Source organism: Pinus tabuliformis, chromosome Q, assembly GCF_031772625.1.
Source record: "Pinus tabuliformis cultivar Carrire ecotype Pingquan chromosome Q, CPIR1, whole genome shotgun sequence".
In the NCBI taxonomy this organism is placed as follows: domain Eukaryota; kingdom Viridiplantae; phylum Streptophyta; class Pinopsida; order Pinales; family Pinaceae; genus Pinus; species Pinus tabuliformis.
The window spans coordinates 127,694,226-127,722,075 of NC_142296.1; the positions used below are offsets into that span (position 1 = coordinate 127,694,226).

The 27,850-nt window shown below is 38.2% G+C and overlaps 1 protein-coding gene across 1 annotated transcript in view; it reads left to right on the forward strand.

Moving 5' to 3' along the window:
- SPY (Tetratricopeptide repeat (TPR)-like superfamily protein) overlaps positions 1-27,850 on the forward strand; it is a 310,171-nt gene that overhangs the window by 174,853 nt on the left and 107,468 nt on the right. Inside the window, exons 12-15 of the mRNA XM_089384094.1 lie at positions 22,878-23,076; positions 25,517-25,711; positions 26,003-26,097; positions 26,274-26,409. Coding sequence (XP_089240220.1) covers positions 22,878-23,076; positions 25,517-25,711; positions 26,003-26,097; positions 26,274-26,409 — 625 coding nt within the window. The remainder of the gene's footprint in view (positions 1-22,877; positions 23,077-25,516; positions 25,712-26,002; positions 26,098-26,273; positions 26,410-27,850) is intronic.

Sequence of the window (27,850 nt, forward strand, 5' to 3'; positions counted from 1 at the left end):
CTGTCGCAATTTGTGAAGTTGATCTTTCAGGAGGCATGCTAGTTCCGTGGGGAGTTTGAAAAGATGATCTTTTGAAGAGGCTTGATAATGAGATAAATCATATTTGTAATCTAGGAGGACATCAAAATTTGATAGATGGGGTTACGTTACTTTTTCAAAAGGATAACAAGGACAAGATATAAGAAGGTCACTAGAAGTTTCTTGAAGAATTTGAATTGCATCTAGTGGATGTAAATGTCAAATATGATGGGATTATCTCCAAGGCTAGAGTAATTAATAACCATGCGGAGAACATAGAGGATGCCTCTGTCTCTGGAAAGAAGACAAGTGCAATGGGTGTGCAAAATGGAGGACCCGTTGTTGATTTTTGTAGCTATGATCAGTCTTCGTAGTTCATATTTAGCCCTAAAAAATATATGAGAAATGATAAACATAATCGGCTTCAAAGGAAGGAAATTCAAATTTTCAAAATTACAGGTGTCTCCAAAAGATCAAGTCGACCCTCCTAATGATGAAGTCGTTCTAACCATTTAACACACCCTTTCAGGCTAATTAATTCACTATATATATGACAATTCATTCTCCACCTCAGGAAGCAATTCATATCACTTTGTATCTTTTGTTCACACGTGGGAATTCATCCAAGGAAGCAACACTGAATTGGGCAGTAGGCCGAATTTTTCTGGGCAGGCAGAGTTCTCTTGAGGCAGACTGAGATCTCTGAGGAAGGCCAAAATATTTTGTGACATAGTTGATTGAAATTTCTGAGGCTACTTATCTCTTTTTGACTAGGTTAGACCTGGTTTGGTTACTGGTCAGTTTGACTTGATTTGGCTGGAGAATTCAGATTGTATTCCTTGTTGAATTGGACAGATTTCTCTAAGAAAAGGTCGTTAGGTTTTTCCCTTGGATTGGTGTTTTCCTAGGATAATTTTTGTCTCGTATTTGGCTGTCTCTTCGTGATCCTATTGTTTTTATTGTTTTACTGTTGAGATTTTCTATGTGTAATTTCTTAATGATGAATGCGATACAAGACAAATTAGTTAAGTAATCATTGGAAATAATTATCTGTTATGAATAAAAATTATATAAAATAAAGTAAATAATAATAATCATAATTAATGATTAACTAACTTGAAGCTAGTATTGAAGAGACATGTTCTAAGGACATGTCCGTTAGTGAAGGAGTACCTGCCTAGGGTATATAAGCAAGCCCTCATTCTCATTTGTAATCATCTTACATCAATGCAATATACGATAATCAATATACAGTTACATGTCTTACAATGGACATTTATGTCTTTGAAGTATTTTAAAGATTTCCGCTGCGTATATGACTTTTGGTCATTACATTGGTATTAAAGCCATGTTGGCAGATCACGACCTTTGGTCATCAACTTGTCATCGCAACTAAAGTGTTTTATTACACAAGTTGGAGTTTCTCCATTTTTGGTCAGGGCCTTGGCCACTTAAAAAAAAGGAGTTAAAAATAGAATTGGATTTTTTTTTTTTTTTGTTTGTTTGTTTGTTTGTCCTTTTTTTTATAAAAGGAGAGTTAAAATAAAAGAATTATTTAATTAAAAAAGAAAGGCCTTTGGCCATTGGCATTTCAATGATTCTAGTAAAAAAAAAATAGTCCGATGTAAATTTGGAAGGAGAACATTCATATATATAAAAAGGTTCTACATTATTGAAAGTGCATGATAAAGTTATAAGGAGTCTTTCCAAATATCTTTAAAGCTATACGTAAAAGAAGGAAGAGTAGATGAGATTATCTTGATTCTTCATTAAGTGATTTACCAGCTCGTGGTTTTAGCAACCCATGGTAATTGCCCATGGTATTTTCAAGGTAAAAGAAAAACAAAAAGAATACAAAATCTCGTTATGTGAATGGTAAGTTTTACTTTTTACGTGGAGAAAATTAATAGAGTCAACAACACATAAGTGGACATATATTTTATATTATACCCCAAAGAGGTAAATAGCCACGTTTAACTAGGGTTGTAACTTTTCAAAAAGAAAAAAAAAGATTACAAGTATATCTAGAAAAAAACAATAGAGTTTAAAAAAAAAATTGTTGAGAATTGAAAATATATATATATAAATTTTTTTTTATTATTATTATAGAGATGGGGAAAAGGTTACCCTCAAACCATAATCTCATCTCGATAAAGGCAATATGGATCCAATTAATGAATACAAAAGAATGGGATTATAATCGAGAAACAGGGAACATTTTCCTATAAAAGTTTTCCAATTGCAGATTGTAAATTAATTATATTAAAAGGGAATATCCAAGGAAAGGGGATTAATATCACTATCAACACAAGTGACGAGAAAAATTACGTCAATGTTAATTTGGCGAATCAACTATTACTTCTAGAGTCAAGCATAGGAGAAAGAACAAATAGTTTTGGCCAAAAAGAGTATGAAATTAATGATTTACAAGTAATAATTGACCACTATGAATGCATCTCTCAATTCCGAGTCGTAACTATGTTTAACCCAAAGATTGACATAATTTTTGGTCAACCTTGGTTAAAAGAATTGGGTACGTTCATGCTAAACTTAGAAAAAAGGATTTTGATGTTTTCTTAGAAGAAAAAATGATCACATTTCAAGAAGTGACAATGAAGTCAAACTGAAGATTGTCGCCATCAGAAAACTTTAAGGATATTTCAAAACTGATGCTACAAGAGAATCACGAAACAATATCAAAGAAACAAAAGGAGCTTGAAGAAGTCATTTATGGTAAAGACAAAGAAATTCAGCGCCTCAAAGATCACAATGAAAAACTACTTGAACAAGTTAAGAAAGCTAAGACCACCAAGAAAGAACTCAAGCAACACTTAACAGAACAAGAAGAGGAAATTTTACGTTTGAAAAACCTTAATAAAAAATTAGTAGAACATATCAAAAGTTTAAAAGATGGGGAGGAGACTAAAAATAAAGTCAACAATCCAGAAATCGAAGAGCTTTTACATCTAAGGAATCATAACCAAGCCCTTATTACACAAATAAAGAAGCTTAAAAGTGACAAGAAGTCACTAAATGACAAGTTAGAACAACTTACTCGAGAAGAAGTATTAAAGTCTCCAGTTGTAACAGTGTAAGTTGAAGATAAGGGAACGAATACTGATCCATTCAATATCACAATTAAAGAACTAGATAAGCCCATTGAAGTGAAGATGTACTCAGAAGTTGCAGTTCAAATGCCAGAGATTTCAAGTGAAGATTCTATAAGCAACTCAACAACAACAATACCTGAAGTAAATAAGGAAACTGACACATGCATGTTAAGGGGAAATCCAACCAAAAAAAAAATCCTTATCGATATCCGAACTATAAGAGCAGACTTTTTAATCAATCTACGTACCAGTATCACTCATAACATAAACAACAAATTTATGTTCCAAGGAATACTGAAGTTTGCAGAATCCAGTCCGATGATAACAATTCATTGCAAATTTCCAGTGACTAGAAGATTTCACAGAGGATTAATCTAGGATGGTCAGATCCATTTTCGATTCGACAATTTTATTTATCGCTCCAAGGATCATATCGTCTTGTAACAACAAAGATGACAGTTCCACGACAAGATGAAAAAGAGATCAAGGCTTTTCATCAGTAAGCTTTGAGGACAAAGGTTTTTGAAGAGGAAGGCAATGTTATGATTACAAATTATATAAAAATAATAAAAAATAATGTAAATAATAGGAATCATAATTAATGATTAACTAACTAATAGTTAGTATTGAAGAGACCTATTGTAAGGACATGTCTGTTAGTGAAGGGGTACCTGCTTAGGGTATATAAGCGAACCCTCATTCTTATTTGTTCATGGCTCAGGGGTACACTTGATGATGCTGAAGGACACATTGCACCCAGAGGGACTTTCCGTGAAAGTAAGAAGTCGTCCAGGTATCAGGGATACTTGACCATCATGAGCATGATCATTCAAAATGAGCCTTCATCGTTCGAAAAAGCTATCAAGCATCAAGTATAGAAGGATGTTATGACTGAGGAATATGAGTCCATCATGAAGAACGATGTCTGGGATGTGGTCTCCAGACCCCAGGGCAAAGCAGTTGTCACTTTGAAATGGCTTTACAAGATACAGCATGGAGCTGATGGAAGTGCTGAAAAGTATAAGGCTCGTTTTGTCGCTTGTGGCTTCTCTATGAAGGAAGGTATAGACTATGGCAAGATATTTGCACTTGTTGCCCGATATACCACCATTTGCTCGATCATAGCCCTTGCTGCTTTGCAACGATGGAACCTACATCAGATGGATGTCAAGACCGCGTTCTTACATGGTTTGATCAAAGTGGAAGTCTATGTGGAACAACTCGAAGGATTGAGATTCATGATTGGGAATCTCACGTGTGCAGGTTGAAGAAAGCCCTCTATGGGCTGAAGGAAGCACCACGAGCGTGGTATGAGAGGATCGATTGCCACTTGATGAAGCTGGGATTCACTAGGAGTGAAGCCGACTCTAACCTTTACTTTAAGGTTGAAGATGACAAACCTCTCATACTAGTGCTGTATGTTGACGACCTCTTTCTGACAGGTGTAGACCCTCTCATTCACAAATGTAAGAGGGAGTTGGCTTCTGAGTTTGAGATGAAGGACCTAGGACTGATGCACTATTTCCTAAGACTACAAGTCTGGTATAAGCCAGGGGAGATCTTCCTTTCTCAAGGAAAAAATGTGGTGAAGATATTGGAGAGATTCGATATGGTGGACTGCAAGCCCGTGACTACCGCGATGGAGCTTGACTTCAAGAAGTTAAGCGGTAGTGTTGTCGGACCTGTTTTACAAAATGCTACCGAGTATCGTCAACTCATCGGAGCATTGATGTTCTTTGTGAACTCCCGTCCGGATATATGTTTTGCAGTCAACACGTTGAATCAACATTATGGTTGAGCCTCACCACACAATTGGTGTTGATTTGGGGTAGCATCGGATGTGCTTTATCCACGAAAATTGGTGGAGAGGCTAAAGCACATAAGATCTCCAATACCCAGAAATGGTTTGGGCAGATTCTAAACAGTTTGGGAGATATTAAAATAATTAATATTTTTAATGGAGTCCCTAAGTCTAAACTCAGGGAAAATTAAAATATTAATGAGTATTAATATAAAATTGTGTTAGAAGGGTCCAAAAGTCATGGATCATGCCAAAGTTAATCTTAGTTGTTGATTAGGGACTTAATCTCGGTCGTTGATTTGTCAGCGAGAAAAGTATATAAGGAGGCTTGAGGGTCACTTGGAGAATACACAAAGAGATCAAGATTTTAACTTTCTGGGGCTGGGTTTGCTGAGAAAGTTGAGAGAGTGATCAGAGTTGTAGCTGAGGGGCAGTGAATACAGAAGCAGAGAGGCAGCGATAGCACCGGGAGGATCAACGCAGAAGTCGGGAGAGAGGGACGCAGAAGCAACCAAGGGTTCATGGAGAGGTAGCTAGGGCTCACGCAGAGGTAGCCACGAGCTGTGCATTGCCTCAAAGGGCCAACGTGGGTGACACAGAGGGCCAGAGGATTGATGCAGTGCCTCTAGAGGCTGATGCTGGGGTTTCGTGGAGGCAACCAGGAGCTGCGCAGTGCCTCGGAGGGCCAGTGTGGGTGACGCAGAGGGCCAGAGGACTGACGCAGGCCAAGCCAGAGTGACGTAGGGCTAAGTTGGGCCGGAGAGAGGCTACACAGTCCCTAGAGGTTGATGTTGGGTTTTCGTGGGGTAGATTGGAGCTGTGGAGCTGCCGGAGTGTTTATCCAGGGTTTCAGCCGGAATATCTGCTTCCGAGTAGAGAGGTACTCTTGCCGAGATTTTTCTCTGTTGGGTGAGCCGGATTTGGCACCCAGATTGTATTATGAAATTGCTTAATAAATCAAACCCTCAGATAGCTGCACCGATTTTCCCGCATTGGGTTTTTCCGGGGACATTAGTCCAAAAACAACGATGTCACTTGTGTGCTTGTTTTTGTTTCTTTCAGTTGATGATCTGTAATGTGTTGAGCATGTACTTGTAATTATTTCCAGTATTTACATGGTATATAACTTGTTAATTAACAGAACAAGCAGGTAGGGATAAATCAGAAAGTACATGAAGGGTTTCTAATGGGTTAGACTTAGAAATTCCAACATGGTATCAGAGCGTGGTTACAGATCACAAGAGAACTGAGGACATCAGCCGAGCAGAGCAACAACAACAGAAAACAACTGTCCCGAGTGACATAAGCTGTTCCTAGCAGAGTAGCATCAAGGAAGGGGTGACGTAGAGCCTGTGTCATCAAGATTGAGCCAAAAAGAGGCCAGCGGAAAGACTGAGGAGGGTAGAAAAAGCTCACATAACTCCACACAGAGACCAAGAGGGTTGACGCAGTTGGCTAGGGGAGCATTTTAGCGAATACCTGATTGCGTAGAGCCTAGGAGCTCTAAGCTTCAGTTTGCTGGGGTTTAGGAGGCTGTGGGTAAGTTGCAGAGTGGTGCTGAAGGGGTACTGTAGTCAGAACAATACCTAACAGGGCAAGGCCAAGGAGGAGGGAGTTGCTACTGAGGATTTCTAGCCGAGAAATCCGGATGAGTGGTGCAGCTGCACTAACGATCGGAGTGGGGGCATCTCGACATTGGCAGAAGGGTTTCGAGGAGGGAAATCGAGGTTTAGAGGGAGTCATACCAAGAACTTCTATGAGGGAAGTAGCGGAGCAACGAGATGGTAGTGAACAGGGTAAGAGACCAGGACAGGCTAGACGGAGCCTCAAACTTCGTATTTTGGAAGGCCAGAATCTAATCTGTTCTAGATAGGAATCGTGTCAAACACTTTGCCTTGAGAACGATAGCAATCCTAGTTGACCCATCTGATAACGACAAGTACGAGGAGGCAACGACAAGGGCCAAGAGCATCATCCTTGACGGGGTCAAGGACCATGTAGAACCACATATTGCCGAAAGGGACATGACAAATGAGATGTGGGAGGCCCTAAAGAAATTGCATGAGCATACTTCTGTGCAGAGAAGAATGTTACTAGAAAATCAGTTGTAGTCATACCATATGCAGAAGGAGAATGGATCAATACCTTCCTCGAACGATTGAAGGAGATCCGAGATCAGCTGACTTCCATAGGGGCCACGCCAGTTCAAGAATTGATGGTGAGAACAACCCTGAACACAGTCTCTGAAGACTGGGAGGTGTTTGTTCAGAGCATACTAGGCAGGGCGACCCTTCCAGATTGGGAGGAAATGTGGGCGGCTCTTCGCCAAGAAGAGATCAGAAGGTTGAGCAAGGCGGGAAGCAGTGATAAGGGGATTAGAATCAAGAAAGAGGAGGAGGTGGATGCTGCCCTAGCATTTGAGGGAAAGCAGGAGAAATGGAAGAAGAAGGACCTCTCCAAGGTCAAATGCTTCCATTGTGGGGAACTGGGTCATTATGCGACTCAATGTCCAAGGAAGAAGAGCAAAGGAGAGGCCTCCGAGACCAAGGCTGCGCCAGCAAGAGCAGGGAGGGAAGTGGAGACAGATGATGACTGTGCCATGAGTGCACACACACCACTTGAGCGGAAGTGGGGAGACATGGAGCTGTAGTCAGACGGACTACTGGCGATGAGGGGCAGGATCGTTGAGGTACCCAACCTCTTGGATTAGACCTTGCTATGGGAGCCCCGAAGAGGAGGAGCAGTACCGGCGGATGTCAGTAGAGGCGGATGCGGATGGAGCAACAGAGGGAGCTACAGTGCAGGATTCCCAAGACAACGTGAGACAACAGTGTGAGAAGCACGAGAGTGTTGCACCAGTGCAAGATGGCACAAAGAGGTATGCAACGGTGCAAGATGCATGGAATAGTTGCAGTAGAGTAGAGGTCAGAAAGGGAGCACTTGTTAGCGACAGAGGGAGCTTCAACATCATGGGTGTCTCTAGCCTAATAGAGATGTCAGAGTTGGGAGATCAGTTACTTACTTCTCAGTAACTGGGTTGCAGTGCAACAATTAGTAGTGACAGTGCTATGGTCAACACAATGCAGCGTGATGAGAGGGGTTGCAGTGCAGATGCAGCAGTGGTAGTGGCAGGGCTATGGGCACTAGCACAGATGCAGAGGGAGCTGTCGTACAGATGCAACAGTGGGAGTGGCAGGGCCATGGGTAGCGGTACATGATGCAACATCTCAGAAGATGTTGGGCAACAGGCCTAGCATTAGCACAGGGAACGATGCCGAATGATTAGGGTGATGCTCAGTGAGGAGTATTACTAGAGCACAGTCCTCGCTAAGAGGGAGTGTTTATTTGGGGTAGCATCGTATGTGCCGAAGCCACGAAAATTGGAGAGGCTAAAGCACATAAGATCTCCAATACCCAGAAATTGTTTGGGCAGATTCTAAACAGTTTGGGAGATATTAAAAAAATTAATATTTTTAATGGAGTCCCTAAGTCTAAACATAGGGAAAATAAAATATCAATGAGTATTAATATAAAATTGTATTAGAAGGGTCCAAAAGTCGTGGATCAAGCCAAAGTTAATCTTAGCCGTTGATTAAGGACTTAATCTCAGCCGTTGATTTGTCAACAAGAAAAGTATATGAGGAGGCTTGAGCGTCACCTGGAGAATCCACTAAGAGATCAAGATTTCGACTTTCTAGGGCTGAGTTTGCTGAGAAAGTTGAGAGAGTGATTAGAGTTGCAGTTGAGGTGCAGTGAATACAGAAGCAACGAGGCAAAGATAGTACCAGGAGGATCAACGCAGAAGCTGGGAGAGAGTGAAGCAAAAGCAGCCAGGAGTTACGCAGTGCCTTAGAGGGCCAGCGTGGGTGACACAGAGGGCCAAAGGACTGATGCAGTGCCTCTAGAGGCTGACATAGGCCAAGCTAGAGTGACGCAAGGCTAACACTGGGCCAGAGAGAGGCTGATGCAGTCCCTAGAGGCTGACGCTGGGGTTTCGTGGGGTAGATTGGAGCTGTTGGAGTGTTTATCCAGGGTTTCAACCGGAATATCTACTTCAGAGTAGAGAGGTACTACTGTGGAGATTTTTCTCTGTTGGGTGAGCCAGATTTGGCACCCATATTGTGTTCTGAAACTGCTTAATAAATCAAAACCTCAGATAGCTGCACCGGTTTTCCCGCATTGGGTTTTTCCTGGGACATTAGTCCAAAAACAACAGTGCACTTGTGTGCTTGTTTTTGTTTCCTTTAGTTGATGATCTGTAATGTGTTGAGCATGTACTTGTATTTATTTCTAGTATTTACATGGTAAATAACTTGTTAATTAACAGAACAAGTATGTAGGAATAAATCAGAAAGTACATGAAGGGCTTCTAACGAGTTAGACTTAGAAATTCCAACAATTGGATTGGTGCCAAGAATCTGTTGAGATACCTTCGTGGCACAATCACTCATGGGCTGAGATACACTACCAAAGATGTGAGACTACATGGATATATCGATGCTGGTTGGGCAGGCAGTTTGGTGGACTGAAAGAGCACTTCTGGGTGCTGTTTCTCTTTGGGATCTGCCTCAATATCCTGGATGAGCAGGAAGAAGAAGTTGGTAGCTTTGAGCACCGCTGAGGCAGAGTACATTGCTGCGAGTATGGCCTCTTGTGAGGCGGTCTGCTTGTGGAAGCTCTTCAGTGAGCTGTTTGGATTTAGATTGGATACTACCGTGATCCTGTGTGACAACTAGAGCGGGATTTGTTTATTAGAGAATCTTGTATTTCATGATTGCTTCAAGCATATCCATATCAGGTACCACTATATCTGGGATATGGTGCAGAGGGGAGCAATAAGGCTCCAACAAATCGGTACAGATGAGCAGGTCGTCGACATTTTGACAAAGCCCCTGGGAAAGGTCAAATTCTTGACTTTTCGAGAACGACTTGGTGTCTTTGAGAGACCCTCTTATGAGGGTTGTGTATGATGCATACATTGAGCTCTGGAAGCATCAAGGGGCTTGGGGTACTTATTGGAGTGACATGTGACCACAGGGCGACTCACCCTTCCCTAGTGGTGTGCTATGTACAGGGTGAAAGGTTCAACCTTCCCTTGTGATACCCGATGGCGACTTAGGGACAGGATGATTAGTTCTCCTGTCGAGGCATCCTACCCATGCAGTCAGGGACTCATGGGGAGTACCTCTCATCTGATCAATGAGCAGGGAAATGGGGTTAGGGACCATAGTAGTACTATTGATGGACGCATCGTTGTATCTACCGTACTCCCTATTCTAGGATGACCTCCATTCATCTGGGATTAGTTAGAGTGGTATGACCTCTCTGAGACTGACTTCAGGTCAGTAGAGGATGGTATGATACATCCTCGATCATTTCTTCTTCTTCTTCTTCATAGTTCAGTAGAGCAGAGCAGAGCAGTGCAGGGCAATGAATTTGATGGCAGAGATAGTACCGACGGTCAGACGGATTAGTAGATGGAGTTCTCCCTAGTTGAAAGGGAGTGTTAAAATTGGAAACTAGGGCCAAAATCCGTGTGAGTCATCTTATTTATGGCAGTTGATTTTTTCCTTGATTCCTCTCGTTGAGAGGTGTAGGATTGATCTAACGATCATCCGATTCTGACATGTATTTAATGAGATATGAATTTATTTGTGTATACTTGACAATTTGTCAAGGTCGACCAACAAGATAAAGTGTGTGGCACACGCCCAACTTTACATCAACGTTGCATATAAAGCAAGGATTCATTGTGCCTCATATCATCGTCATCTCAACACTCATCTTCTCTCTCCTCATCTCATTGGGCCAGTAAAGGAGCAGTTTCTCTCACAAGTGCAAGAGGAAGGACGCATTTTCTGTTTACGGTAGCGTTGACTTTCTGGGCAACATTGACTTTTCTGGGGTTGCGTTGACCAAGTGCTGGGCTGCTAAATGAAGCGTTGACCAAGTGTTGACCAAGGGCTGACCTATGCATGCTAGTTGGGTGCTGCGTTGACCAGTGTTGACCAGCGTTGACTGGTTAGGGCTAACTGTACACTATTGATCTTTGACTGCTGTTTTGACCATTGACCAAGGGTTGTTTTGGGCTGCCGAAGTTTGCTGTTGAAGACTGAGTTCTTCAAGGTTGACTAGAGGTCAATTCGGGGTTGTTTGACTAGATTTGACTTTGCTAATTTAGGGTTTGCTGCTGCTGTCATAAAATTGCAGATTTCTGAATTTGTACTATTTCTCTCTACTGAACTATTGAAGATTAAAGAAGAATTGATCAAAGGGTTTCCCCGCATTGGGGTTTGTCCTTGGATAGCCGCCACATCTTGTGTCTCTTGTCTTGGCTTGTTTTCTGTCGATCTATTAATGTTCTATCAACATTTTATTTTATGTTTGTGTAATTGGTAAACAATGGCTAATAAGAAGAAATCGAAGTAAACTACACTAAGCATAGAATATACCATAAATTAACAAATAGACAAAGAAAAAATTAAAGTTACAAGGAAACACCAAATCAGGCCAAAGCACTGCAGATGTTACAACGAAGGCTAAAGGGATCAATAATAACCATCCACCTTGAAGTAGACACTCATATATGACACAGGAAATATAATACACCATTGGAAGTAATGTACAAGTTAAATGGCTTCCCCATTCTCGAAAGACAACAATTTGAACATTTGATATATTCAAATCAAGAGCAGCTACATTCATTAAGTAAATCACACTAACAAATAATGCAGCTGACCTAGTGTATATATATATATATATATATATAAATTCAAGTTCATATTCAATAATGAAATCATAAATAAACTAATAGTAATACATTGATACACACACAAAATTTAAATTCATAATTGAATTAAATAATGACATACATTGATCGATCCTCATCATTCATTTTGATACATACATCATTCGTATGCCATACTCATCATTCATCCATACCATAAGATTCAATAATGAAATATTCAAATACATTGATCCATATCATTCATCATTCTATAATCTACATTTATTTAACAATTAAATTCCTCATTCATCATTCTAGAAGAGTTCGATGGTGGGTAAGATAGTAGAGCTCGACGACGACAAAAGAGTGTTATGAATAAAATATATATAAGTAATATAAATAAAATTAACAATAATAATGATAAATAATGATTAATTGACTAGTAATTAGTTAATCAAGAGGTATGTCTCTAAGGACATGACCGTTGGTGAAGAGGTATCTGCCTAGTGTATATAAGCAGACCCTCACCCTCATTGTAATTATCTCACCATTTCTTTTATAAACTATCCAATAGACAATTACTTGTCCTACTATGAATGTTTACATCTTCCAAGTCTTTTGAAGATACTCCGCTATGTATACGAATCTTGTTCGTTACAGTGGTATCAGAGCCACGTTCGCTGATCTAGATGTTGGCCATTAAAGTCTCCGTCAACCTTGTTCTCATACAATTGAAGCGTTTCACTACACAGAGCTTGGAGTTTCTCCATTTTTACCAATTGGCCCTTGGCCATAAAAGAAAAAAATAATTATAAAAAATGTATTAAAAAAAGAAAAAAAATAATCAGAAAAACAATCTAAAAAAAGGAGGTCAGAAATATTGAAAAAAAGAGAAAAAGAGATAAAACATAAAAAAAACTTTAAAAATAATAAGTTATATAAAAAAATAAAAGAAAAAAAAATCATAAAAAATATATATATTTGAAAAATAAAAAGATAAAAAAGGTTAACAAAAAAGATTGTATATATATATTTGAGAAAAAAATAAATTAAAAAAGTTTGAAAAAAAATGTTGATATAAAAATTAAAAAAACAAATTCACATTGGCCGTCAGATTGCCGCATCTGCCTAACCGTCGACGGAACAAAACACACCATAGCTGACACTGCTGCAAATTCTTGTCTTCCATCACACGATTCGTTAGAACCGCTGTCTATCTTCCCTCCATCGCTGCCACAACCATCACAACAGTCCCCTTTTGTCGCACACTCACTCACCGCTCAACAAATTTTGCTAACGTTGTTCCTAGACCCATCTATATTGCAATTCCGTTTCGTCCAGCCAGTTGAAGTTGAGCCATCGCTGCCTTACAAAAGCAAGCTACCACGTCTTTACAATTACAAGGCTTTGCAAACAAACGCGTCTGTACAAATCTTGTTACTGCCAATGTTCTAAATGTTTACCGGTTTGAACATTGAAGGGTTTGGAAAAAATGTTCATTTTTGTCTTAAGTTAAATTTATAGAAGGAATTACAAAGTAAATTGAAACAAAAGTCACGTTGACCAAAACATTAAAAGGTTAAATGGCCAATTTAGGCCACATTATATTCTAAGGTTATTAAAGTGGGAAAAAGAAAATTAATTCACATTATTTTATAAAGAAGGGAAAATATTTTTATGAGAGACCAATAATTTTTTTTATAGTTCTATTATATATATATATATATATATATATATATATATATATATATATTATAGAAGTTGAAAAATAGGTTTGAAGTACAAGTGCAAGGAAATTATTTAAATAAATAAAAATTCAAAAGGTATGTTTAAAAATCAAAGCCAAATGGAGTGCAATTCGAAAATGAATGAAGGAGCTACGGATTCCATACAAAATTCTACATTTTGGACTAAATGTCCATTTTGTCTAAATGAAATTGGATATACATATATTCAAAAAATGTGCAAATTAAATTGTGCAACGCGTAGAAAATTGTTAAGTACAGAAGAACGTCAAGATAATGAGCAGATGCAAATGAAAAGATTAAAGGAAGAACGGACAGAATTACAACAAAAGAACGAAGCATCAGAAAACAAATATAAAGATCTTGAAGATTGATTTTATGAAGAATCAATAGAAAGTAATGAAGAAATTTGGCGTCTAAAGGACCATAATAAAAATTACTTGAGAAAGTCAAGAAGTCCTAAGATATAAGAAATTCAACAAGAATCTATCAGAAAAGGAAGAAAAAAATTTGTGCTTAAAAGACCTGAATCAAAGGTTATTAGAACAAATCAAAAGTATAAAATATAATGAGGGGGATGCTAAGGACAAAATCAACGATTCAGAAAATGACGAACTTTTACGTCTAAGGAATCATAACCAAAACCTTCTTACACAAATAAAAATGCTTAAAAGTGACAAGAAGTCACTAAATGACAAGTTAGAACAACTTCAAGAAGAAGTATTGAAGTCGCTAGTCGTTTCAGTCCAAGTTGAAAAGTAAAGGAATAAATACCAATCTAGTCAACATCATAACTCAAGAAGAAGAGAGACCTATAGAAGTTAAAACCAATTCAGATATTGTAGTCCAAACAATGGAAATTCCAAGTGATGATTCAATAACCAACTCAACAACAACAATACCTGAAGTAAATCAACAAATCACCACAAACAGATTAGAGCAAGATCAAATTGCAAGAGCTCCTTATTAACATCCGAATCACAAGAGTAGACAACTAAGTCAGTCTACATATTTGAACCATTCATAACAGAAGCAACACATTTATATTCCAAGGAATACTGAAGTTTGCAGAATCCAATCCTATAATAACAATTCACTACAAATTTCCAGTCACCAAAAAGTTCCACAAAATATTAATTTAGGATGGTCAGATCCATTCTCAGTTCTACAATTTTGTTTATCACTTAGAGGACCATATCGTCTTGATCAATGTAGATGAAAGTACTGAGACAAGAAGATATTCGAAACAAGAAAATAGATCAAGCCCTTTCATCAGTAAGCATTGAGGACCAATCTTTTTGAAGAGGAATGCAATGTTATGAATATATATATATATATATATATATATATATATATATATATATATATAAATTAATGTAAATAATGTAAATATTAATAATGATAAATAATGATTAAATAACTAGTAATTAGTTAATGAATAGGTATGTCCCTAAGGACATGACCATTGGTGAAGAGGTATCTGCCTAGGGTATATAAGCAAGCCCTCACCCTCATTGTAATTATCTCATGAATTCTTTTATACACTATTCAATATACAATTACTTGTCCTACTATGGATGTTTACGTCATCCAATTCTTTTGAAGATTAGTCCACTGCGTATACAAACCTTGTTTGTTATAGAGAGCATAGCTCGACGATGAGTGAGAGAGCACAACTCAACGACGACTAGAGAGCACTCAATTGAGCTCAACAACAGGAAAGAGAATTTGGGAAATGAATAGGTAAGTTAACCTAGGTAAGTTATAACTTTTTAATTTTTAATATTTAGTGTAGTTTTATTTTTTATTTATTTTTAAGCTTTTTAATACTTGAATTTTCAATTTTTTTTTTTGGTTTGTTTGTTTGTTACATTAAGTGTTACTAAAAAAAATTGAGGGGGACGCACCAGGGGTGAATGCCTAGAAGCACCCCATTTGGGGAGTTGATCAACCACACTGGGGAATTGCATCCTCGTGTGTCTCCCCATGACTCGCCAAAGGGGGTGCGTGGGGAAACTCACTCGCATATGTCCCACTGTCCCAGGTGCATGGGGTATGTGGGGTACGTGCACTCGACCTTGGGGGACACATCCCTGCGGAACACTGCATTTTTTGTGTCTACGAGATGTATAGTTATGTGTTGGAGCCATACTAAATTCTTTTATTACGTATCTTTTCACTTTCAAATCATATTTGTTTTTGTATTTGCATTGGAATCTTGCTACTACGAATCACCCCACGATTGTCTTGTATGTCTCCTCCCAAATATGACTTGTGATCTACTAATTTTGGGATTGAGGAAGCCTTTGGGGTGGAAGGATTGTTGTGCATTGATACCGAAGTCTACACAACACTATATTGGTGTTCGTTCTGGTGTCTCCTATTGTATTTCATACATTTAGATGTTGTAATATAAGACATTAATATCCAAATTGGTAAACAATTCACTAGGTCAGCTGCCTTATACGTTGGCTGATTTACTTAATGACTATAACTTCTCTTTGTATGAGTATATAATTGTGCAAATTGTTGTCTTTTTAGAATGGGGGTGCCTATCAACCTATACCTTTCTTATCTTGGTGTACTTGATGTTATGAACCTTGCACCTTAAAAATGATAAGAAACCAATAATTAGTGCCCAGTTTGAGGGTAAAACCTCTTATAATGAATACAATGTATAATTCAATATTTGATTATCGTAAGACTAGGTCTTCTTAGCATGTGTGTGTGTAGGAGACAATATGTACATTTGTAATAAAATGGTAAGATGAAAGGTTCTAGCCGACATAGCAATATAATGGTAGAAATGTAATAACTCAATATCTAGGGCTTAACGAGTGGTTTTAGGGTTAACATGGGGCTTATATAGGACTTAACATGCTCCTCCCCTTCAAAAAAGTGTTGTCCTCAACACTTGACTATTTGCAGGTGTTTTTGTATGAACAACTCATTTTCCCATGTCTACTCTTCCACTAGTAGGTTCTTCCATTTGATGAGCTGCTTAATCCTTGTTTCCGGGATTTTTTTGGTTCTACTATGAGTTTCCTTTCTTCAGTAATCTCTGCTAAAATAGTTTGGATCGAGATCTTCTCATCGATTACCTCCTTTAAGCAGGAATCACTGATGACTAGATTTACATGTGTAGATGCAATAAAGTCCAATTTGTAAGGCATACCTCCAATCCCCTGCAACACCATATAGAGGCCATAATACCTTTGGGCTAAATTTTTGTCCTCCTTTTGTTGCTAGAGGGACATCTTCTCGTTGTTTGATCCTATTTGTGCTTTAACTAAGTTGTCCTTCAATAGCTTGAGAACCTCTTGTTGGTTCCCTATGAGGTCCTCCACTACTTGAGCCTTTACAATCCCTTTCATTAAGTGCCATAAATGGTTACTGTTTTGATGAAGTATGCAAGGATGTGTTGTATCACCATTCTACCAATGGAAACCAGTTGATCCATTTTGTCTATTTGTCAAATGCAAAGCAACATAGATATCCTTCTGAACGTTTATTCACAATCTCAATTTTCCCATCTATTTGAGGATGGTAAGATGAGTTGTGAGCCAATTGATTTCCCAAAGAAGAAAATATTTTAGTCCAAAGAATTCCAGGGAAAATTGGATCTTCGTCACTTACAATTATCTTTGGTATTCCATGTAGGTTTTGCACTGTTTCCATGAATGCTTTTGCCATTGTACTTGCTTTAAAAGGATGAGAAAGAGAACAAAAATGGGTATAATTTGTCATTCGATCTACCACTATGATACTGACATTCTTTCCTTTAAATTTGGGTAAGCCTGTAATAAAATCCGTTGGAACTTCTTCTCAACACTGGCTTGGTATGGTTAATGGTTGTAGGAGCCTTAGGGTCTTGATTACCTCTTCCTTATTGTGTTGGCATACCACACACATGGCCACAAACTTTTGCACATATGCTTTGAGATCTTATGCCAAAAAAGTTTCTTGATCTTATAGTATCTTTTCAAGAACCATGAGTGTCATTCTATAGGAGAAGTGTGTAATTCCAAAAGGACCTTTTGTTTGAGTTGAGAATTCTTACAAAAGTATAAGCGATCTTGATACCGCATCAATTCATTCTTCCACAAATTTTTCTATTGCATCGGGGTGCTGTAGTTGTTGAATGATCTTGCATATCTTTTCATCTTGCTTCCAACTATTATTGCTTCTTCCACTTAGTCACACTGTGGAATGGAAATAATGCATAGTAAACCCTCTGTGTCTTCCTGCTTCCTTGAGAGTGTATTTGCCACAATATTTTGTTTTCCCTTTTTGTAGATAATTTCAAAGTCATAACTAATCATCTTTGTAACCTATTTTTGTTGCTCTTTTGAAGATATTCCTTGCTCCAAGAAGTACTACAAACTATAGTGATCTGTTTTACTTTGAAGTGCCTTTCTATTAGGTATGGACACCATTTCTTCATTGCATTTAGTATGTTCAACATTTTTCTTATAGATGGCTTTGAGTAAGTTCTTTCGTCTTAAGTTCACTACTTTCAAAGGCAAGGGGCCTTCTTTCTTGCATAATAAATGCACCCACTGCCATGACCCAAGACATCACACTCCACAGTGAATGTTTTCATGAAGTCAGGTGTGGCCATGATGAGAGTTGTAGACAACCTCTTTAAGTTTTTCAAAAGCTTTGGTTGCTTCTTTAGTCCAAGAAAATGTTTCCTTCAATAATTTTGTTAGGGGTGTTGCTATTTGACCATATTTCTTCATGAACTTGCTATAATATTTTGTCAATCCTATGAATCCTCTGATTTTCTTGAAGGTTTTGGCGATTGTGCATTCCTTCATAACTTTGATTTTTTCACGATCCACTTTGATCCCTTCACACGATACAATATGACCCAAATATTCCACTTATTGAACCTCAAAGGCACACTTGGAAGGATTTGCATATAGTTGGTGCTCTTGCAATAGTGTTATGACTTTGTCAACATGTTGTACATGCTCTTCACAAGATTTGCTCTAGATTAGTATCTCATCAAAAAATGGTAACATATTTTTATAAGGGTGGGTTTGAAAATAGAATTCATTAAGCATTGGAATGTTGAAGGTGCATTAGTAAGTCTAAATGGCATAAACAAAAACTGATTACGACGTTCATGTGCTCTAAACACTGTTTTGGAAATATATTCTTGCATCATTATGATTTAATGCTATACAAAACAAAGATCCATCTTAGTAAAGAAAATTGCTCCATGCAATTTGTCTAGTAATTCATCAATGACAAGAATAGGAAACTTATCTTTGATTGTCATTTTGTTAAGCTATCTGTAATTTGGACACATACGCAATGAAATATCATTTTTTATAACCATCACCACTGGTGAAGAGAAAACACTTTGGTTAGGTTGAATGGTGCCGACCTCTAACATTTCTTGAATGATATGCTCAATCCCACTCTTCTATCTGTATGGATACTTGTAAGGCCTAATTTTAGGTGGTACACTTCTAGGTTGCAAATGAATAGCATGGTCATGATCTTGACTAGGTGGAGTACCCTTAGATATCTCTCTAAATTCCTTGGAATGATTATTGATAAAAAGATCCAATGGAGCAGAGTGTTAGTTTTTGTAGCATCAGAGCTGTTCTAGTCTCGAAACTTTGTGGAGAGGCTAAAACACGAGTTTTCCATAACCTAGAAATCGTTTCTGGAAATTCCATTTAGAATTGTCTCTTTTTCCCCGAGGAAAAAATCCGTAATTTATTCATATGACAAATTTACATGTAGTAGATGCTCAAGCATATGCAGAAACTGTCCATGAAGGGGACAAAAAAGTTACAATAAAAAGCAAAATAAATATCAGCAGGCCTATGCTTTTTTGCCCTTTTTCTTCTCCACCCTCCTCCAACCCTCCGATTCGGAAGTGGGTGGAATAATGGCCAGCTGGTTTTCCGGTGTGGTCAAAGGTATCTCTTTGTCGGATTCAGATCCCTCCGATCCATGAGTTCTTTTTATTCCCCTAACTTCCAATTGAGGTTCTGGTTGCTGATGAATATTTTTTGGCTCCATATCAGTATCTGGGGCAGAATCATCTTGATTAATTTGCTGACCCGTGTATAAACCAGTTTCCGTTTGGTTCTCTGGCAGTTCTGACTGCAGGTCCTCCTCTTCTTCCATCAGATTAGTGTGCTGCCAGCCTTTAGGCCATTTTTGTTGTTTCTTTTTTCCTTTGGTGTCCTTTCTGGTCAGCGGGCAGATATATTGGAGGTGTCTAGTTTGCAGGCAGCTGCGACATTTGAAAGCAGTATTCTCATAGTTGAGTGGTTGATTCCTCAATGAATTGTTGTAGTTCAATGTGATGTGATCAGACAGTCCCTGACTCAGGTCCATCTCAACACAAATTCTGGCGAAAGTGACAATTCCTTTGCTAACTCTGTCTTCATCAATTTTTAGGAATTTCCCTAGGGAATTCCCAATAGCTGATAAAACTTTGTAATGCCAAAAGTGTAGAGGAAGGTTATGGAGCCTCACCCAAACAGGTATTGTGGAAATTTTCATAGTGTTTGCATCAAATTCATCGAACCAAGGAGTGATGAAGAGGCCAGCATTGCCCCAAAACCAAGGCCCCTGATTGATAACACTGTCTCTATCTTGGGCTGAGCTGAAGCCAACAATGAAAAAACCCTTTGAGCATAAATGTATATCACAGTTTGTTGTCCATGTATTGTAAATCCAATGATGCAGATCATTGGATTTTGGCCAATAACCATTGAATCTACAAATGACAGCTTTATTGGATAGTTCCGTATGTAGTTCAGTTACCTCTGGTAGATGCACTTGGAGCGAAGGGGATTCCATTTTTTGTTCCACTATATAGGGACCTGGTAACTCAGGTGCCGGTGCTGTTTTCTGCTGTAGTTTGCCTTTTCCTTTGACTGCATCACGAAAAGAGCCAGAGTTTTTTGAGCTGTCTCCATTGCAACCTCCACGCAGACGCAGATTTAGGAAAATGGTTGATTCATTGTTTATACCATAGTCCTGAAGAGTGAGGGGGTCCTGTAGATAGCGACCAGAGAAAATCAGGTTTTGGTAAATGGTGGGGATCCCAATTTGGTTCCGTATTACCTTCTTTAGTTCCTGTATATTCAACCCCTTTCGAAGCCTCATACAATGATGGCTGCCCCCAGTCTTTTTGATGAAAATGTTTATCCATTCTTCACCTACGCAAGTTGCATAAGGCGGGATGGGGATACAATCCGTTGTAATGGGCAAACTTCCAACAGGACACACTACATCCCAGATTTTTGTATATTTTCTGCTTCTTGCTACTTTCAGATTTGGCTCATTAGGGTCATTATTTGAGTGCTCTGTCATAGCTCCAGGAAAAATGTGGCCCTCTGTAGACAGTACCCTTTCCCGCGCACAGGAAATATCCAGAGTAGATTGGAACCCGGGCGCATAAAGACCCAGGTCCCGGAACCACGCACACAACATCCAGTTGGTGGACAAACAGATGACAGGGGGAGGCAGATGCAGGACAGGAAATGGTATGTCGTCCACAAAACTCGGCTTTCTCAGTGCCCTAGCCACCATTCCACTGAGCAGTGGCAGGAGAAGTCGTGATAGACGCTCAGACAAGGCAAACAGGAGGATAGTGCCCCCGCCGGGAAGCTCGAGAGCTAGAAAGTGTGTCTTAAGCCATAAAAACCCATCTTGTATATGAATAAAACTAGTTGTTACCTCTTCCTGACGTGGTTCTATTCCTCGGGGAGAGGGAGCGCCTGCCGACATGCTATCTCCATCGAGCAATCGATTATGAGCCAGGGAGGAAGTCCCTACAAGCCGAATAGGAGCGATCGCCATTGAAGGTAGCAAAGCTTCAGTTCCCGCCCAAAAGTTCTCGCCCCCCATTTAGAATTGTCTCAATTAGATTACTAGCCTATTTTTAAATATACCATAAGTGTAAACTTAGGAAAAGTGGCTAATTAATCAAAATTAATTGAGATAAGGTGTGAATCATCTAGAAACTCACACAGATTGAATCAGATATGATCTTAGCCCTTGATTAAGTTTTAATCTTGGCCGTTGGAGTCCCAACAGAAAATTACTAAGTTGCACGAAACGGGGAAACGGGTATGATTTTCCAAAACGGGAAGCGATATGAAACGCGACCTCCCCAAATTTTGGAAACGGGGAAACGCGAATATATATATATATATATATATATATATATATATATATATATCTATATATATATATCTATATATATAGATAGATAGATAGTAGGACACTTAAGAAATATGTGCAATCATAAAGCATATATGATACATTCTAATTTATTACATTATGATAAAATTGTCAATTGTCAATGCATAAACTATAAGTCTATAAATTTACATGACATTTACTCATGAATGATCACATAATGAAAATAGAAATATCCAAAGTCAGCCACGAGAAATTTCTAATTTCTTGTCTCGTGCTTGATTGGGAGTCTCCTCCTACATAGTCAAATGACCTTAGTTCTCTTGATTAAATACAAGTTTCGTACCCTAGTACCCTAGATGCTCTTGATTATTGGGAGTCTCCCTTGCATAGAGGGCTTGGTTCTCTTGATTAAATGCAAGTTCCATACCCTAGTACATGATAAAATCCAATGGAAACATTGCAATCCCCCCAATCCTGAAATCTTGAAAAACAGATAAGTCTGTTGGATTTTGAGTGAGATCTAAAATTCTACTTTCTCCATATGAAATCCAATGAGGGCGCAACCACTCTCAAACATCCTGAGTCATTTCATGGTAATGTTAAAAATTTAAGTAAAAGTGATATTCTCCTTTATTTTTCATTTTAAGGATGAAACTGAAAAAAATGAAAAATAATGAAAAATAAAGGAGAATATCACTTTTACTTTAAGAATTTAACATTACCATGGACTGCATATGCCTCAAACTTCTTGATGAATTGCAAATCAACACTAGGGCAAAAGTTCACTTTTATAACTTTAGACAGGCATCTAGAAGCAACTAGAAGGCATTAGAAAAACCTAATTAAAAATTAGAAGACAAATTAATAAAAAAAATTAAAAAAAGTGTCAAGGTGCTTGTCGAAACGGCGTCGTACGGCCCAGAAATGCGTTTCCGGCCATACTGGCCATGTTTCCACCTCGAGAAACGTGCCAGTACGGCCAGAAATGTGTTTTTGGGCCGTACCGTACGCGTTTCCGTGTTTCGTTTCTGTTTCCATATGGAAACTGTTCCCCTGCCAGGATTTCCTGCAACTTAGGTAATAACTGAATATCTATGACTTAATAAGGGGTTTTTGGGTTAACATGGGGCTTAGATAGGGCTTAGCACTTGATAACAGTAGTATGATATTCCTTCACTGTACAATCTGCAATCCGTTGTCTTGATTTGTTGTTTCTTTATAAGTTGCATTTTGGCCTTATTTGTTAGAATTCATCATTTTATAATTAACCTATCTGTTTCTTTGTGATCTTGCAGGGAATGGGGTAAACGGTTTATGAATCTCTATCCTCAGTACACTACTTGGGATAATCCTAAGGATCCTGAACGACAACTAGTTATTGGTTACGTATCACCAGATTACTTCACACATTCAGTCTCATATTTCATAGAAGCACCTCTTGCATGCCATGATTATAGCAATTACAAGGTGGTCGTTTATTCTGCAGTTGTTAAGGTAATATAGGATTCAATTCTTTGAATACAGCTCTACTTTTTATCGAGTATATCATTTTACCCAATGAACGAAGCATGAAAGGAAATATACTGAAGGGAAACTCCATCAGAGATTACTAACTTACTCTCTGTGATGATTCTTTATTTGGTAATTCGCGTTTAGCCAACCAATAACCTCACCTAGATTTATTTTTTGATTTTAAATATGAAATATCATTTCAAGGAACTCTATAGCCCAGGTCTAGAAGTATTACCCAGGGTGCTATCATTCATGAATTGTATATGCTACAAGTGATTCCTGACATAAAAGATTTTCTGGAGATTCATGGCTTGGACTGCGTTTTAGATTTGTTGAAAGATGTCATCTCCCTGCATGGACATTTCTGTGGCCATTCTTTTCAATGCAAAGGAAATTGTTTTGATGTGTTATCAATAATAGCTAAAGCCAAGACCATGTCAAGTAATGGGCTTTCATTTTTACTTGTAAGATTTACATTTCTCTGGAGTTGAAGCAATAAAACGAAAACACTTAAGGGCACCATTTTTATATTTTGCAGGAATAAGGCTTGATTCTCTTATTATATACTTGTTTGCTATGTGAAAGCTAATCTTGTAGATGGTCAAGGTATTGTTAAATTTGAGGATTATTGCGCAAGTTATTGATACCTATGTGTGTTGGTGGGGGGAGGGGAGGGGGAGGAGAAGGATCATATCAAAATGGAACCACCAGAAAACCCTAAAACCTGCTATAAATGAAGAAAATAACAGCTCCTCCCTTGAGAAACCTGAAAATATTAGCCAAATAGCACCAAACAGCAGTACTAGAGCTGATCCATAAGAGTGCCAGAGAGAAACAAACCCATTTGAGAGAGAGAGAGAGAGAGAGAGAGAGAGAGAGAGAGAGAGTTGCCAAAGCACAAGTGAATGCCAAAGATACAGGTGCCCATAGGCACAAAACACTTTATAAATGGATGATGCCTGTAGTCTAAACAATGATCACGAAGATTACAAGGTGATGATTTACAAATGATTCTTGAGTGGGCATTTATATACAATTCAAGTGGTAGGGAACCCTCCCTAGGAGGGGTTATCGGTCCACATATTAGTTGACTAGGTTGGCCTTAACCATAACATGTTATTATAATAAAAGATTACATTAATGCTTAACCAAATGAATTAATGTGACAATATGAGTTGGCCATAGCCAGATGTGAGGATTGCACCATTGTCTACACTAGTAAGTTCCCTTGTATAAGTAATATCAACTCATTGTTTGAGAATCATGCATTTTGAAATGAACCTTCAATTACAATGCAAAAATGCTTTCCTGATATTTAGTTGTATCAAATTAGTCATTCTTTGGAAAAATTGTTTAATTCTCTATGTGATTAATAGGTTTAACATATCTTAATCAAGTCCCCAAAATTCTAGGTAGGTTGGTTATAGATTTGTGTTGCATAGAGCTGTGTCTCTGATGGCTATAGATCTGGATTGTTGATAAATAAGTCATTTTTCAATACTTCCTTCGAGATTTCATTATCATGGATTATGATTTTAGATACTAACTGTTTCACAATCATTTGGTTCTAGAAGCTTGTTTTCAAATTTAAACCTCTAAAGTTACCCATAAGAAATTTACCCATAATGCTTTTTGATTAATGACTTCTCTAGCGTAAGCATTGGTGCTTGGACACCATATTTTGTCTGTTCTAGCAGCATTCAAGATGTTTGTGTCATGGACGCATCCACTGTCTAGCTTCTGTCTATTTTATGGCTATTGCTTGGATTAAGATCGTTTAGACTTCATAGTTTATATTTTTTTTTATGGTTGCCAGTAAATTTTCACAGAAAGTGTCTTACATGATCTTTCTTTCCACTTTTCTCATCCTTCCATCCATTTCTCTTTTTCTTCTCATCCTTCCGTCCCTCCCTTTTCCTCTTTCTTTTCAGCCTTGTTCTTTCCATTTTCCTTGCCATTCTAACTTTTTCTGATTTTCACTTCGTGCTTTGTTTCCCATTATCAATATTCCTGTTGTCCAAAAATGTGGATGCTAGGAAGTGTTGGTAATTATATGCATTTTAAAGTTCTAGTGTTTGTTAGTCATTTGTAGTTTTAAAGTTTTTCTCTCATGATCCTTTCCTTTTTTCATTTTCTTTCCTCCCCTTCTTTTCTTGTAACTTGTAACATTTTCTCTCTCTAAATTTTTTTTTCTCCCTTTCCCTTTCTTTCCTTTCTATCCTCTTATTTTCCATGTTGTGTTCTTGTTTTAAACTTGATAGGCGCCACCCTTGTGTTGCCTCCGGTCATGTCTTTGAGGAAAACTAGAGTAGCTGGTTGAGGATTTGGAGCATGATTTATACTCTGTTTTATTGTTGTGAGGCCTAAAATAAGTCAATTTATTATTGAAAGCTTGATACTTCTAGTGTACTTTATGTGGCAGGCAGATGCAAAGACACATAGGTTTAGAGAAAGAGTTCTGAAGAAAGGTGGGCTTTGGCGAGATATATATGGAATTGATGAGAAGAAGGTAGCAGGCATTGTTAGAGAAGACAAAGTTGACATTTTAGTAGAGTTGACAGGTCATACAGCTAATAACAAGCTTGGATTGATGGCTTGCAGGCCTGCTCCAGTACAGGTGTGATGATGTCATGTTTCATCTTCCATATGAACATGCTTGCAAGAAAGTTGGTTAAAACAGTGTCACTATTCTAATATCTACACCCTATGTTGAGGATCTGTAAATTAGTGAGAGTACTAAATAAACTAAGTCAATCAGGGGGAAATGCAAGTTATGTTTTTGGTCATGATTTTGCAGCGGAAATATTATATACGGATAATAATGGACATGATACATCTGAGTTAATTCCCTGGTTTTTTTATGAAAATAAATGCAGGAAAGAGCTAACTTAAGGGTGCTTGTTTGCAGGCTACATGGATTGGTTATCCAAATACAACTGGTTTGCCGACCATTGATTATCGATTTACAGATTCATTGGCAGATCCTTTGGAAACAAGACAGAAGTCAGTGAAATTTTAATATTTCTTAGTTTATTTTTATCTCACTTTTAGCTGTGAATTCTGAGGGGTTTAACATTTTGGCAATCTTTTCTTTGTGTATTTGACTATATTGGGCCACAGGTATGATTAGGTGTTGTTAAATTTCAGTGTTATGCATTCTTAGCTTTTTCTGTTTACAGGCATGTGGAAGAGCTTGTAAGATTGCCAGGATGTTTCCTCTGCTACACACCATCTCCAGAAGCAGGGCCTGTTGTAGAAACACCTGCTCTTTCTAATGGATTCATTACCTTTGGAAGCTTCAATAATCTCGCCAAGGCAAGCTCTCTACTTTTGAAGCACCTCAGCATGTGATCTTAAATTTTATGTCATTTTCCTCCCAGGCTTATACTTTTAATTTGTTATCTCTGTCCTCCCTTCATCTGTTTTTCTACGCTGCCAGATCTACTATGTCTAAATAGTTAAATTTTTGCGATCATTAATAATGTGTAGGAGAAATTGGTCAGACATCGATTAAATATAGAAGAAATGAAGTAGGTGGAATGTGGGGCCTGTCTTAATGATTCCTCTTCCAATATGCTTGTTCTGTTTTCATGTATTTAGCTATAGTTGGCTAGATGATTCCACTTCCAATATGCTTGTTCTGTTTTTGTGTATTTACCTATAGTTTGCTAGAGTCGTATTTATCTGCCTTACCTTTATCTGTTTTTCCACTCTCCTTACCATAAATGTGTAGGAGAAAACTCATTGGCCAACCATAAATTAAATATAGAAGATATGAAGTAGGTACAATGTGGGGCTGGTCCGAATGATTCCTTTTCCAACATGTTTGTTCTGTTTTCTCGGATTTAGCTATAGTTGGCTAGAGTCGTATTTACAATCCATCTATGGAGGAATCCGGGATCAGCTTTCTGTAAATCTGTATCCGCTCAGAATATATTACTGGTTGGAAGCTGCTGGAAGATCTTCTCAAAATTTGTTTCTGGTATTTCTGTTGCAAGTGTCAAGTGAGTGGACATGGGCCATGTCATGTAAACAGCGAGATATATATCAGACCTATCATTAGTTTCTTCTCTTTGGCCTCATATGTTAGGATTGAGAGAATTTGGGGGTGTGTTATCGGCACTCTTCATGCAATACATCATCCACCCCTCGCTTAGTGGAGGCATTATTCTTGGTTTCTCAGCAGTACTTGAATGTTTCTGCACCACCGATGTGCTTTTCTGCTTCATTGCCCTAGACTACAACTCTTATCTTGTATAACATAGTTTAGATCTGCTTTAGCATGCTTCTTCTATATATTTCGTAGGAGTGGCTTTTGCACTCCCACTTGGTCTTCCATACTGTTGTAGCTAGTCCCTTTGACCTATTTGGGGTCTTTTGTTGCCCGAATTGTACATCCAATGCGACAATGCTCAGGGTAGAGGCGGCCGCTCTGATCCCTGCCCACTCTGTTTAAGCTATCTCCTAAATGCAGGCTAATGGGGGTAGTCCCTATAGATGGAATGATGAGGAATCCGTTGGAAACCGACAAGTTCAGGAAATACAACTGAATATCCTAGCAACTTGAATTAGAATTATGTGACAAGTAAAATTATTAAGCTTAGCCAATTAGATTCTTAAGATATGAATGATAGACCAATGCCTCAAGATTAATTACTTGCACAACATAGATCAATATGAAAGTTCCCGGTTGAACAGTTGCTGCAATTGTGAGATGCAAAATCTAACCTAGATAAAATGCAAGATCTAATCTAAT